The sequence below is a fragment of the Coenobita brevimanus genome, chromosome 66 (assembly GCF_032717465.1).
Source record: "Coenobita brevimanus isolate Jiangsu-jjx chromosome 66, ASM3271746v2, whole genome shotgun sequence".
In the NCBI taxonomy this organism is placed as follows: domain Eukaryota; kingdom Metazoa; phylum Arthropoda; class Malacostraca; order Decapoda; family Coenobitidae; genus Coenobita; species Coenobita brevimanus.
This window is the reverse complement of record NC_137019.1, coordinates 3,220,532-3,234,889: the sequence shown is the minus strand read 5'-3', so window position 1 is coordinate 3,234,889 and position 14,358 is coordinate 3,220,532. Positions and strand designations below refer to the sequence as shown.

Genomic DNA, 14,358 nt, shown 5'->3' with positions numbered 1-14,358 from the left:
ATCCTCTGCCACTCCTAATGCCATCCAGTTCATCACTCACTATGACATCTGATATCTCTCTTTCTCTATAATAATTATTCCATACACCTTCCCTACAACACTCAAAAAAATTATGCCACGATAACTCTTGCACTCACTTCGCTCACCTTTATTTTTGTACAGGGATACAATTACAGCCTTTTTCCACTCTGCTGGCACAGTTTCACTCATCCATGCATTCTTACATATCTCCAACAAGCACTTAATTCCCCTCTTTCCACAACACTTCATCATCTCTGCATAAATCTCATCAACCCCAGCTGCTTTCCTGTTTTTCAGCCACTTCACAGCACTCTTCACATGTGCGAGTGCCACGTTTCCTGGCACTTCATTCCTTCTCTGCACACCCCCAAAACCAATCATGTTTACAGCGGCTCTGGTCTCTCTATTCCCATTTGCCAGGCTTTAAAAATATTCTTTCCATCTGGTCCTTACTTCGTCCCCATGAGTTAATAATTTATCACTTACATCCTTCACACTTTTCCATTTCTTTCTGCAGTCACTTCTACATTTTTGCACCTCTTTCCAGAATAGCTTCCTATTTTCAGGGTAATTTGCATTCATTTTTCTTCCTAGATCATCATTTACCTCCTTCTTTTTCCCCTTCACTAGTCTCTTTATGCTTCTTGGTCTCAATATATTCAGTTCATATTTCAATGGAACCCCTACCCTGTAACCACTCTAGCCACTTCTTCCTGTTTTCCTCCACTGCTCTCTTAACCTTTTCATCCCACCATGCCAAAACTTTCTTCTTTGTTGTTACTTTTGCCATAATATATTTAATATACTTATATTTTATAATGATCATACAACTGTATGCAGCTTTCCATGTGGAAGAGTCATCAGATTTTTTCTTCTTGTAAGTGGCTGACATCAATTCTCACGTATTTTTCTGAACAGCCTCATGAAAGACCTTTTCACCATTGAGAATACCTGGGGTACTTTCACAAGATGGCACTGATATAGCCAGGTAGCTCTGCTGCCTGGTTATACAAATGCCCCTCAAATTTCTAATTTCTCTAAAGGAGGACAGTGAACTGAAGGAGAAAGGCTATTTCAGTTTGCAAGCCACTAAGTTTATGTTCTGATGTGCCTGGGGCCACAACAACAATTACAATAACTCAAATTTTCTCATATGTCTTGAAGTACTTGCATTTTCATTAAAATATTGCCATTTTTTTCAGTTTTCACTCAACTGTTAAGTAAAATGAGAGCTTGGAGGTACAATGAAAAATCTCTCTTGCAATTTGGGGGATGAAGAACTACATGTAAGCAGAAATTATGAGGCAAAGTTAATAACTTACAGGAAAAAATTATTTGGGACATGACCCCTCCAAAACTCAATACTCATACTCCTGAAAAAACATTATCAATCCACATCTTTGAACAAAAGTTGTACCACTGCATTCAATACACCAAAAAAAAAAAAAAAAAAAAAAAAAAAAAAAAAATGTAAGACAATATTAAGAACAGAGAATACAAAGCTAAAGAAGAGGCATAAAACTTTTGGATCAGACAATAAAGGTAATGGATCGAGTCCTTGAAGGTATATGGAAAAGAATGAATATTGATGAGATGCAGTATAGGTTTATGCCAGGCTAAGGGACCACTAATGCAATATTCATTGCCTGACAGCTTCAAGAAAAATATACAGGAAGGAAGAGGGAACTGTGCATTTTTTTTTTTTTTTCTTTTGACAGAGTTTCTATGGAGGTGATGAAGTGGGCAATGAGAAGACTTGAAGTCAAGAAGTGGGTGGTTAGAGTGGTTATGACAATGCACAAGGGTGCTCACACCCATGTGAAAGTAAACAGAGGTTTGAGTGATGAGTTTTCTGTGAATGCTGGCATACATCAGGGGGTCAGTTTTAGGTCCTTTATTGTTTATCATGGTGCTTGAAGCTCTCTCATAAGACTTCAGAACTGAACTCCTGTGAGAGATGTTGTATGATGATGAACTGATGTTGATCACACACAATGAAAGGGAGGCAGAGGAATTATTCTGGAAGCAAAGAGATGGAATGGGGTACAAGAGTTTGAGAGTAAACACGGAAAAAACAAGTGATGATATCTAGGGCTGATGACAGTACTGTACTTGCAGAGTAAGTTTGAATCGTTTTGTTTAGTTTTTGAAGGCTCCAACATGCTTGCATGCATTGGCCTTGGTCACCTAATGGCGGCTCTCCATGTTGCCCAATCTCTGGCAACCTCCCTATTCAATCCCTTATCCCTGAGGTCACACTCACTGACCTCATCCCAGGTCTTTTTCTGTCTACCTCTCACTACCCAACCCCCCAGCATTAACACCTCACACTTTCTGCACCCAGTTATCAATCCCCCTCCTCTCCACATGCCCAAATCATCTCACTCTACCTCTCTTTATCACACCACCAATACACTTCAGTCCCATCCTACATCTCAACTCTTCCATCGTAAACCTAGCCCCCCCAGGCCTCTCACTCAGGGACGCACTTCACATCCACCTAATCGTTGCCATTTCTGTACATCTGAGCCTGTGAATATCCTCTTCCTTTACTGCCCAGGTCTCACTGCCATACAGCATTACACACCTAACACATACCGCATACAAAGATCCCTTAGCACGGAAGGAGAGCCCTCTCAATGTCAGGAGAGGCAACAGCTCCCTACATAACGGAGATATGACTGGAAGCTATTAATCTTAATCAATTCTGCCTATTAATTAAAGAGTTCTGACATCTCTCACACTCTCAAGACCTAACCCAGCCTCAATTTGCTCCCTGTGGTTAAACCAGGTTGCCTTCACTGCACATATCCGATGCAGCTAAGAACCAATTTATTTTATTTTAGCTAGTTCATAATAATTTCACTGCAATGGACCCTGCAACAAGGTTTAAGTACTCAGGAGTGTAGTAAGATGTTTACCAAGGCTTCTAAACCACTGACAGTGAGGATTCTCTACCATTTGTCACTTCTGCAAACTGAAAAACTCTAAAAAAATTATAATGAGCAAAATGCTGGCCTGGATGCTAAAACAGCTACCTTGAGGCAGAAAAACTCAACTCTTCATAAAGAAACTTATCTGTTACAATTAGTGATCAAAACACAACAAATAAACAAATAAATAAATGCAATATAAGGATATTCACCCACTATATCTCACCTTCCTAAGTCATCACCTCACTCGTTCTCCCCTCCCCCTCCCCCTGCCAGTGATCCTTCTCCTTTTAGGACATTCACTGCCTCCTTCTACAGTGGTAATCCCTTCCATCCAATGCTAATCAACACCCCTTCTCCCCTACCCCTGCCTCCTATCAGTCTCACACACTTGTATTTTCTTCAGTTTCACTGAACACCTTTCTGATCCCTACATCATTGCCCAAAGCCCAATGAAAACTCAAAGATTAATACAATCCATGCTGGAGTATGAAAACAACTTATTTCTCTTATGACTGGATCTGAATCAATGTTGATAAATAACAACAGTGAAGAGAAAAATGCTGATATTATAACTGAAGAAAGCGACATCAACAGGTATAGAAAAAATTTCGTATGATCACTGAGTATGGAAAGAAGTACCAAGAGATACTGAAAAAAAAAGGCAACATATATGCACCTCCTGGTGCTGATATTACCTGAGTCACAAACAGTATAAAACAACGCAAATTATAAAGCACGGAATTTTCTTTAGATGTTATATATGTCTTGGGCAAATGTGTTTTACAAAAATGCAGCAAGTGAAAAAATGCATTAATTTAAGTAGCTGCTGGCAACAATGAAGGAGAAACTCAACAAATATTCTGCTACAGTCAAACCATCATAACTGAATGTGAAGGTATGCAGCATGTAGATGGACTGCTGGGCTTTAAAGAATGGACTGTTAAATCTATGCCTTGACATTCAGAGCAGGAAAAAAAAAAAACATATTGTGATTTTTCTTGTATAAACTTGGGAAGGATTAAGCTATAATGGCTGTTCAATTCCCATCAAAAATATAACACCAAATATGTAAGGAAAAATGATATTTGGTAATAGTAATCATCCATGACTGTAACTGGAAAATACACCTATGTTTACAAAATAAACTGAAAACATTTGCAGCCCTGTATATTACAACCAGAATATAAATATAAACTACTGCACATATACTGTATAATGAAGAAAAAGAGGGTGTACTAATCATTATTTCTGAATGACCTGAGTTTTCCATTTCAATACTGCCCTTCTGGCTGTTTTTTCTGAGATAAGAAAGACTCCCAATACTACAGCATAGGATCTGCCATGACAATGCACATAAAAAAAAAAAAAGAAGAAGAAAAAAAAAAAGAACACGTTTTTGCAATAGTTTAGTTGTGCGAGAAAAATTATATACATAATGGACTAACTTGAGGAACAGGCTATCCAGTCTATAGCCAAGAGTCTACTACAAATCTGCACCTGGATTAACTGTGGTATGCTACATACAGCATTTAGTCCATCACATAAATTACATCAAATGCAATCTGAAAAAAAAACATATGGGTCACAAAGGCCAAGGCACGTGTATATTCTGTCTACAATGCTAAATATCTATGAATAAAACATAGTACTGTACTGTACATCACTGAACTGCAAGCAGTTAACATAAGGCACATTCTCGACCCAGAGCAAACCTATCCCAGCTCTAAACTAAAGTGTGGGGAGAGGGATGGTACGTACAGAATACTTATAGTATGCACTATTTAGGAAATGAGATTTTATTATTTATGTCTGAGGCTATCCTGGCTCTTGGGGTAAGTTGATGGCTCTATGTGGATCTCCAGTGGTGATGGGCCCAAGGCAACTGCTCCTATTACAATCCCCCTGAAAAAATAGCCATGAACTAACGTAGCATTTACAATATTGTACTTGCACCTAAAAAAGGTTGCAATGGACCTGAGTCTGCATTATAAATCCTAATACAAACGTGAAATGGTGCCAAGGCAAAGCAAACCCATCCCCGGCAGTCATTTTAGTGCTGACGTATTAACACAACAGGATATCTAGTCAAAGATGTCACATAACAAATCTGGAGTAAATCAGGTAAAAATTGACAATTTTATGCCCATTTGAAATTTTAGGAGTGACCCACCTGACACTGACCCCCATGACATAATGAGGCATGCTATAGGATGCAGATTTGAAAGATGTACCATTAGATTTTGGTCTCACGTTGATATCATGAATTTGAAAGAAGTTTTGGTGAAAAAAACAATTTTGTTTTCTTTTTACATTTTTTGGGCCTACAGCCTGGGCTTTGGCCCAATTGTACCCAGAATTTAATCACATGATCGGACGGTCATAGCCCACCATCCCTGTACTATTTCTTAAAATCGCACCAGTAATTTTCACGGAAAGGTGTTAACAGACAGACAGACAGACTGACAGACAGACAAACCAAGTGAAAACAATACCCGTCCCCAAGCCCCTCTGGGGCAAGGATGGGTAATAAATCTGAAATACCATGTTTTGCACAAAGTGTTAGCCAAATGTCCATTTTCTTTAACTTATCATGCAGGAAGAGAAGAACCTTTCAGAAGAGAAGGGCAACTTTCTACATTCTTGCCATATGGAAATGTGTTGCCAAGGGCTGCTGAAGTTTTCAGATATATCTCTCTGAATGGGCTTCAAGGTAAGCAAAATCCTGTTTTGTAGTTTTTGTTATTTCACAAATACACCTGTCATTCCATTAGCAAAATTTTGGGTAACAAAACCTGGGTTGTTCCTTAATATGTTTATCATGACTAATGTCAGAGTTCCAAGAACATAATCATATTTATTAAAACAGCGTTACTTAGTAAAACTTTAAAGCCCAAACTGGGTTTTAAAGCTTTTCTTAGTAACACTATATTAATAAATATGATTATGTTGTTGGAACTCTGACATTACTGTCATAATAAATATATTAACCCGTTAACTGCCTATGGCAGTTTTTTGGAGGTGTCCGTGATGCGCAGACATAGGGGTAAAAATGAAATTTCCCAAAGGCCAAATTTTTTCTTAGGAATTGAGAGAACACATGCCAAAGTATATACTGTAGTAACAATTAGCCCAATATTTACCTTGGTAAAGCCATGGATGAACATCGAAGTGTCTGATTCCCTATTGGAATGTATGGTTTTCGTTTTCTTTTTCAGTTTCGGTTTTGAAGGCTCAAACATGCTTGCATGGGTCGGCCTTGGTCACCATGGCACTATATTCAAAATTCACCTGCGCAGCCAGGGCTGTATTGAGCAGTCGCACTCGGAACAACCCAGGCTGTATAGAGCAGTTAACGGGTTAAGGAATAACCCAAGTTTCATAACCTTTTATGATACTGTATGATGAAAGCCCAAGAATGCACATGGAAAAGAGTAAAGGGCCAGGGATCAAAAATATCTTGCATCTAGACTTACCATTAAACAGCTAAACACCATCTGGCAATAACTGTACAACTCACAATATTACAGACATGGTACTGTAAACACAAATGATATTAAACAACTTAATATCTTTACAGTACTATGGACACTCCTGGATTGCATCAGTTTTATAATACAAGCTATATTAGTGCAATATTTATAAAGCATGATACACAAGTTTTTATATGCTCACTCTCAAGTCTGCAAACTGATTTTATTGTGTAAACAATCATGTCTGACGACAAAACAAATCCTTCATATCACCCCACAATAACACTACAGATTGAACCTCCATTTAACAGAAACTTCAGGATCAGACATGTGCCATCATCCAACTGACTACTGGGAATAGAGTTGACCCTCCATCGATGCATCAGATATGTTAACATTAAGTACTTACTTAGTGGGTCTAAAATATCATAAAAGGGAAAACTGAGGTTTGAGTTGGGGGTACCTCATACCAATTAAGATAACTCCTATAGGTTCTATGTATTCATTATCGTGCAATTCCATTATCACACACCACGTTCAGCATCAATATACATAATAACTGAAGGATCATTGTAATGTTAGAATAATTGGAAATGTTGCTAGAATGACTGCATCTGGGGGGGAATTTAGATAACATAATGTAAAATGTTGCTAGAATTATATACAGTATTTCATATTCACAAGCACAAAAATCAATGGTCTGGCATGTTAACTGTGTAGGTTTATATCCAAGGGGCGGTTGGGGTTTACTGCTCATGTAATGCCACTCAAGGATGAGCGAGGGTGGTCACTCTCTTCTTAAATGTCAGGACCAACTTGCCTAGTCCCAGGTTCCTATGCTCCTCATGGGGCGACATAGTTTTGGATGATGGATGGATGGATGGACAAAAATCAATGGTCTGGCAAGTTAACTAACCAAATTGTAAGAATCTGAGAAAGAAACAGGTATCTAGGCCTCACTCTGAAAAACATATGCTACAGTGGCAGACATCTGTGTAAATACAGTGCCACCTAACTATGCCTGAGGTTGTTTGGCTGCTAAACTCCATCAGTGCCAGTCAAATCTGTCACTAAACTCAGATAGTGCCAATAAATAATTTTTAAAAGTGTCCTTACATCTCAAATTCTAGAAAATCCATTTTCCTTAAATTGAGGTTCAACTTGTGCTGTATTCTGAGAGCAAACAAAGTAAACATACAGAATTACTTATATCTACATGCTCCTGACAAGGTACTAGTATACTGTAATGTTAATATGACTCATGCAAAGCCACAAACTAAGCAGATCTATAAAAACTGTGTTTAATTAACAAAAATTAATAAGCAAGAATTTGAGGCTTATTCACATACAAATTAGATGATGAAATGAAGTAAAAACAGAACACAAATGCAAACATACTTGTCTCCAGCAGTCATGTTGGCGGCACTCATGGTAGTGGTGAGGACTGTCCTAGTGAGAGGCAAATTAATTGTTGGACAAATTAGACACGACACTAACTGGAAAACACAAAAAAATTAGATGCGTTTGAAATAATTCAGGCAAAATAATTAGTCAGAACCCATCTGTCCTAAAAGAATGTAAAAGCAGTACTGTACTAATCTACTGTTTGTATGGATATACTATAAATGACTACCATACAGTGATAGGTAAGGACTGCAAATGAGTGTCAGTTTGCTTTGCAGCAAATACTTAGTTAATCTGTATTACTGGACACATCTATAAGCAATGCAGTACCATAGTTAGTAACACAACACCCCCAATACATATGACCATATCCCGCACAGCAGGGTATATATATACATCAGCACTAATGATGATAATGGGACCATGATAAAGTATTTAACTGTATGTAGGTACTTATCCGTTATACTGTTATTTGATTAATATTAGTTACAAACTTATTCCAGACAATACCAAAAGCACATACCTCTGCCACGGCAGAGCCATTCCCCTTTCAAGTTTTACAGACAAACAAACCATGCCAAAACATAACCTCGTTGGCAAAGGTAATAACTGACACACGTTTCAGTACACTCATGGTCAGCTTGCTTATATTGCAACTAATTTATCATTAACTTCAACAGCATTATAGGAATCTGTTAAGGGAGACAGAAAGCCTATGCAAAAAATGACATGGATTGGACCCTTCCATGAGTCACTCCTACAGGTCATAATGTGCCAAAGATTGAAAAACACAATAAAAAACAAACATTACTGTAACTCAAGTAGGAAAGTACATTGGATTGGTGTGCAGGTAGATCTGAGGCTAGTGGAGGCAGCTATTGCCCCTCTGTGCTCTTGTTCCGCTGTGCCTTATAAAATAACTCTGTCATTGCTCTACTTTGGACAGAAATTCATCAAAGTCTATTGTAAACATCACTGACACCAGCAATCATCTTTGTGATATGCAACTTGTCAGCCTTTCATTCCTTTGCCTAGAGCTGCTGCTTGGCATGGCCTGCCAAAGCAGTGCCATCTGATCCAAGTTATATATCTGGTTGCCAGTGTACAGTACTAACTCTCCTTGATTACTGTTTCAGAATCCAAGGGAACTCAGCTGCTCCTGACCACAGGTACATGACTATGGATTTAGGCCAATTAAAATTTCTTTCTGATCTCATTTCAAAATAATCATCTTATATCTATTCAGCATTATCACAATGAGTGCAGCTATAATTATGCCAAACTAACATGACTTATATGGTAACGACACAGTGCTGAAACAAACAAGTTTACGATAATACTCATATCAAATTGAATGCTTTGATGAAGTAGCCACTTCTTATTGCGAGTGTATGAAGGAGTGCACTGCCAAGGGTAAACCAAAGCAGGACGGCAAGGCATCAGTATTCAGTCCAAAGTACAGTACTAACATACTGCATACGCATTCATCACATAACAGCCAACTGAAGTGCGGCTCGTTTAACTTACTGTACCTATTGTGCCTGCTGACACATGTACAGTGCTGCACTGTCTGAAAAAAATAATTCTTCAATTTAGCAATCACTGGGTCACAGCTAAAATCCATTTGTTTCTGATCACTTTTGTGCACCTAGGAAATATGAATCCTTTCTAACTGGGAAGTGATACAGAAATGACTTGCAAGAAGCTAATCAAATGCCTTAGGCTATTACCACAACTGATTATTTTCTTATATTCTAAGCCAGAGCTATCTTTGTAGACAGCACTCCTACTAAATAAATACAGTTCAAGATAATTAGCAAGTCTGACTGTAGCAGGTACCTGTGTACCTGGTGCATTCCTTGCATTTATTTTTTCGTAAAGGCATAGCTACCTGGTGTACTCGTACTGTATATTTTGGCTCTCTAAACCACAAATGTAATCCCAAGTTCAACAAAATGAAGTTTAACAGTGAATGCAACTTACTGCAGTAACCAAAATGTAGAAGGGGAAAACAGAGCAAGAGTTGAGAAGTTAACACATACCGGTACCAGTGGGTGGAGTGGGATGAGGTGGGCGGTGCAGGACTGTGCAGGGTGGTATTTGGTGAGATGCAGGAGGCTGAGTTATTGGGATTGGGTGGGGCAGGGTGGAGTCACTAAAGGTGAGCAGGTTTGTTGTGATGAGAAGGGTCAGTGTGGGTGTGGATAGAACTAAGTGTGACTGTTGATGAGATACAGCAGTGCCAGACTAAATTACATAACTTCAAAGTCTGATAAAAACCATCAATAAAATTATTATATGTTATACAGCTGAGCTAGCACAACACCCTTTTCTCATTTTCTCTTTTCCCTCTTTATTTACATTTCTATCATGCCTTTAAATACCATCACCACGTTTCCCAGTATATTCTTCCATTTTCTTCTTCCAGCTTCCTTTCCTATCTTATCATGGTCAAAATCGCAACTGTGAAAACATGACATTTCATCAGGTTTCATTTTCCTTTTTCACCATAAAATTCAAAATTATAGCAATGCAGTATCAGGACTCATATTTCTCTAACTTACTCTTTTCTATATCACTCCCTTTCAGGCTGGTTTAAGGTGAAACCTCATTACCTAATGTTCACTAGCTGTGAACAAGACTTTTGCTATTATTAAGTCCCCTCAAAATAGCAACAGGTTCACTCAGAGCTGTGATAAAGTATTTGGAAGTAAGCATGGAAGTATGAAAGTCACTGCATGACAGTACAAGTATTGTGATCCCTACTCAAACATATGGAAAAGAAGGCTAGACTCTCCAGGCAGGACACAAATCAAGAGTGAAAGGAGAGTTTTCTGAGGAAAGCATGTGGCATTTTGTGGAGAAGCAGACAGACAAACAAGGAAGACTAAGAGTGTCATGGTGGTGTACAGTGTAGTATCAGGACTCATATTTCTCTAACCTTCTTACTCTTTTTCTATATCACTCCCTTTCTGGTTGGTTTAAGGTGAAACCTCATTACCTGATGTTCACTAGCTGTGAACAAGACTTTTGCTATATTTAAGCTCCCTCAATATAGCTACAGGTTCACTCAGAGCTGTGATAAAGTACAGTATTGGGAAGTATGTATGGAAGTATGAAAGTCACTGCATGACAGTATTGTGATCCCTACTCAAAGATATGGAAGAGAAGCCTAGACTCTGCTGGCAGGACACAAATCATGAGTGAAAGGAGAGTTTTCTGAGGAAAGAATGTGCAGTTTTGTCGAGAAGCAGACAGACAAACAAGGTAGACTAAGAATGTTATGGTGGTGTGCTGGAAATCTATCTATCTATCTATATACCTAGGCTGCTTCCCCCAAGGAAAGGGAGGTAGCCGAGACAGGACGACACACTCCCCATTTACTCATCCATTCAAACACATTCATTCGCATCTTAGCCCCAAAGGGGAGAATGGACAGATCTTCACCGCACAAGGGTCAACTGCGCAATGCAATCAGTGACATCCGCAGCAGGGCCCGACAGCAGAACTGGTTTACCCCTGCCACATCATAACAGACCCATCCCCTTACCCGCACCTGACCTGACTAGCTGATCAGACCAGATGCGGGAGAATATCCCCTCAGGGCTGCGTCATCACTTATTCATTCACAATTTCTCTCCATTTATTTCTGTCACGCACAGCCACTCTTCCTTGCTCAACAGACATCCCTCTCGCATCCAGCGCTCTCTTCACACTGTCCATCCATCCTATTCGTGGTCTTCCTCTCAGCCTTACACCTCTCACATCAGATCTAGTTATCTTTTTCACCAATCGCTCATTATATATAATGCTGGAAATCATTATAATAATTACCTTGAGATGGCTTGGCAATGTGACAAGAATGGGGAATAAGAGATTGACTTGGAGAGACTATGTAAGTGAGGTGGAGATGGGAGAACAAGGATGAGATGGGATGGAAAGGTATATGAGTGAGGTGAAGGAGTTGGGGAGAAGGCAGCTTAGTGGTGGATGAAAGGGTGACACTTTGGCAATTTGTTTATGGCCTCCTTTTCCAGGATTAGGGCATTTATCTACTGACAGAAAGACAGACAGACAGAAAACATACTGTACTGGTAGGCCCTTAGAGTGAGGTTACATAGGCTTCTTGTAATTCTTTTTCTCTCTCTCTCTCTCTCAGTGTCAGTGAATGATAAGAGAGTTGTCTGTGAATGCGAATGTCATTCAATAGAAAAACAGGTAACATTCTTTTTGTTTCAATTCCTCTACATAAACATGACAATCTTAGTTCTCAGTAGGTGCTTGAAATCATAACAACACTTTCAAGATGATGATGATTCTTATTTTTACTACTACTACAGCAACTGACTTCCAACTTAGGAGAGACTCCTTATAGAGAAAGGGTATGAACACTCGCAATTTAATTCTTCAGTATGATTACGGTAAATCTTTTTTGTTTAACTATTGTCAGATGATTTTATATGCCTTAGGAGACTGCTTGTAATGGGGATTTATTTAAAAAAAAAAAAAAAAAAAAAAAAAAAAAAAGTACTTAATATGGTGACATTACTGTCACCAGTATTTCTATAAACATCCTGACACAATCCTTAAATACTGTACATCCATTCAGAGATGTTGCCTTGGATATACTTACCCCAGGATGTAGCTAGTACTGTACTGTATATAAAAACTGGTTTCATCATGCAGGTTAGGACCTTGTTAGTTACAGGTACCGTACATTTTCCTTAATTCAAGGTATGTCTATTAACCCAGCATTCACTTAAACTAATTACAGAGCTGTAGAGGGATGCCTTCTAGTGGTGGCACTGACATAACCAGGCATCTGAGATTGGTTATGCAAATGTCCTTCAACTCCCTATCCCCTAAAAGGAGGATAATGGACTGCAGGAATGGGGGTACTTTAGCTTGCAGTCCACTAGGTTTACATTCAGATGAATCTACAGTTACAACTACATAATACTCCTACAATTAATCACTGTATTACCGTATTATGGCTAATGTCACAATGGCTAAAGCTGCATGTCCCTCTTATGGGGGCATGATACTAGCCGACTGATTATGGTATTTATTCCTGCCATTGTTTTGGTGTGTTTTTTTATAGAAAGTTTTCTTCATACAGGTATTCTGCCATGCATTTTTCAAGCACCAAGAAGACCTCAGAAGATTACAAATACTGTATTGGAAAAAGTGGCAAAAAACAGGATTATGGCACAAATAATGAATGAAGGAAACCTCACAATCTGGATACCCAAGCCAGCTTTTGAACAACTGAAATCAGATGCAAATGAAATTATACCATTGGTTATACAACTACATCAACGACAACACCAAAGAAAGCCCTGGCTAGCATCTAATGATGCAGATTTCTTTGATGGAATAGCTTCCGTTAGGCTTGGTTTCTGTAGCTAATATTCATAAAACAAATTATGACCAAAGAAGGCCATCATTAGGGTCAGAGAAAGACTTTTTCAGATTAGTTGGGTGGAAATTTTTCTAACATCCTAGTCTGGTTCACCGAACTTTGGTTCTGACTTTATGTGTCCATGAATACTTTATAATAAACACTTTTTTACTTATTTAACTTCCTGTTCTCCCTGACCTTCAATGCCCTTCCTACTGTATGTGGGGTTACACTGTCATACCTCAAAATGAGTCACTTGCAATGAAAACTGGGTACGGTAATCTTCAAGAACACATGGGACCAACTTATTTTGCAGACTTCACTAGTTTTTTCTTTATCAAAGCCCTTCATGTGATTCGCTGAGTGTATTTTGCAGACTTAGCTAGTTTTTTCTTTATCAAAGCTCTTCATGTGATTTTCTGAGTGTATTTTCAAATTTGATGCTTTATCTATCTATCTATCTATTGCCAGACACCTCAATCCCTTTTGGGGTGGTCACAAACAAATTGCCTCCACGTCGCTCTGTCCCCCGCCATTTCACTGCCCTGCTCCCAACTCACACCCCCCTCTCTCATATACCCCTCCACCCCATCCCTCCATCTCATCCTCGGCCTCCCCCTCCCTCTTCCCCCCTCCACCTCACTCACATACACTCTCTTCGTCAGTCTTTCACCCTCCATCCTCTCCACATGGCCAAACCACCTCAGTGTGTTCCTCATAAAGCTTCCTATCACATCCACATCCACACCACAACGCTCCTTTATATCCTCATTCGTCAGCCTGTCTCTCCATGTGACTCCACAGGCTCCTCTTAAATAACTCATTTCCACTGCTCTCACTCTTGACTTGTGTCCTTCCAACAACGTCCAAGCTTCACTTCCATACGTTAGAGTTGGTATCACAATACTGTCATGTAGTAACTTTTTCACTTCCATGCTCACTTCCCTGTTTCTTATCACTGCTTTCAAAGAACCAGCAACCTTTCTTCCCTGCTGTACCCTTTCAAGCACTTCACCCTCCAAACCTCCATCCTTACTCATCACACTATCCAAGTACTTAAACGTACTCACATTTTCCAATTCCTCACCATCCTACCTCGCTGTACATTCACTGACTTCACCTCTCT

At 39.1% G+C, this 14,358-nt stretch overlaps 1 protein-coding gene across 5 annotated transcripts in view; it reads right to left on the bottom strand.

Moving 5' to 3' along the window:
• CSN7 (COP9 signalosome subunit 7) overlaps nt 1-14,358 on the bottom strand; it is a 38,490-nt gene that overhangs the window by 19,377 nt on the left and 4,755 nt on the right. For 2 of the 5 annotated variants that reach the window (XM_080276704.1, XM_080276703.1), the window contains one exon: nt 7,826-7,876. The exons of 1 other annotated variant lie outside the window; for it this stretch is intronic. In XM_080276704.1, the coding sequence (XP_080132830.1) occupies nt 7,826-7,857 (32 nt within the window). In that variant the 5' untranslated portion in view covers nt 7,858-7,876. Of the gene's footprint in view, nt 1-7,825; nt 7,924-14,358 lie in introns of all 5 variants that reach the window. 2 more of the 5 variants (XM_080276705.1, XM_080276706.1) reach the window with 2 other exon arrangements.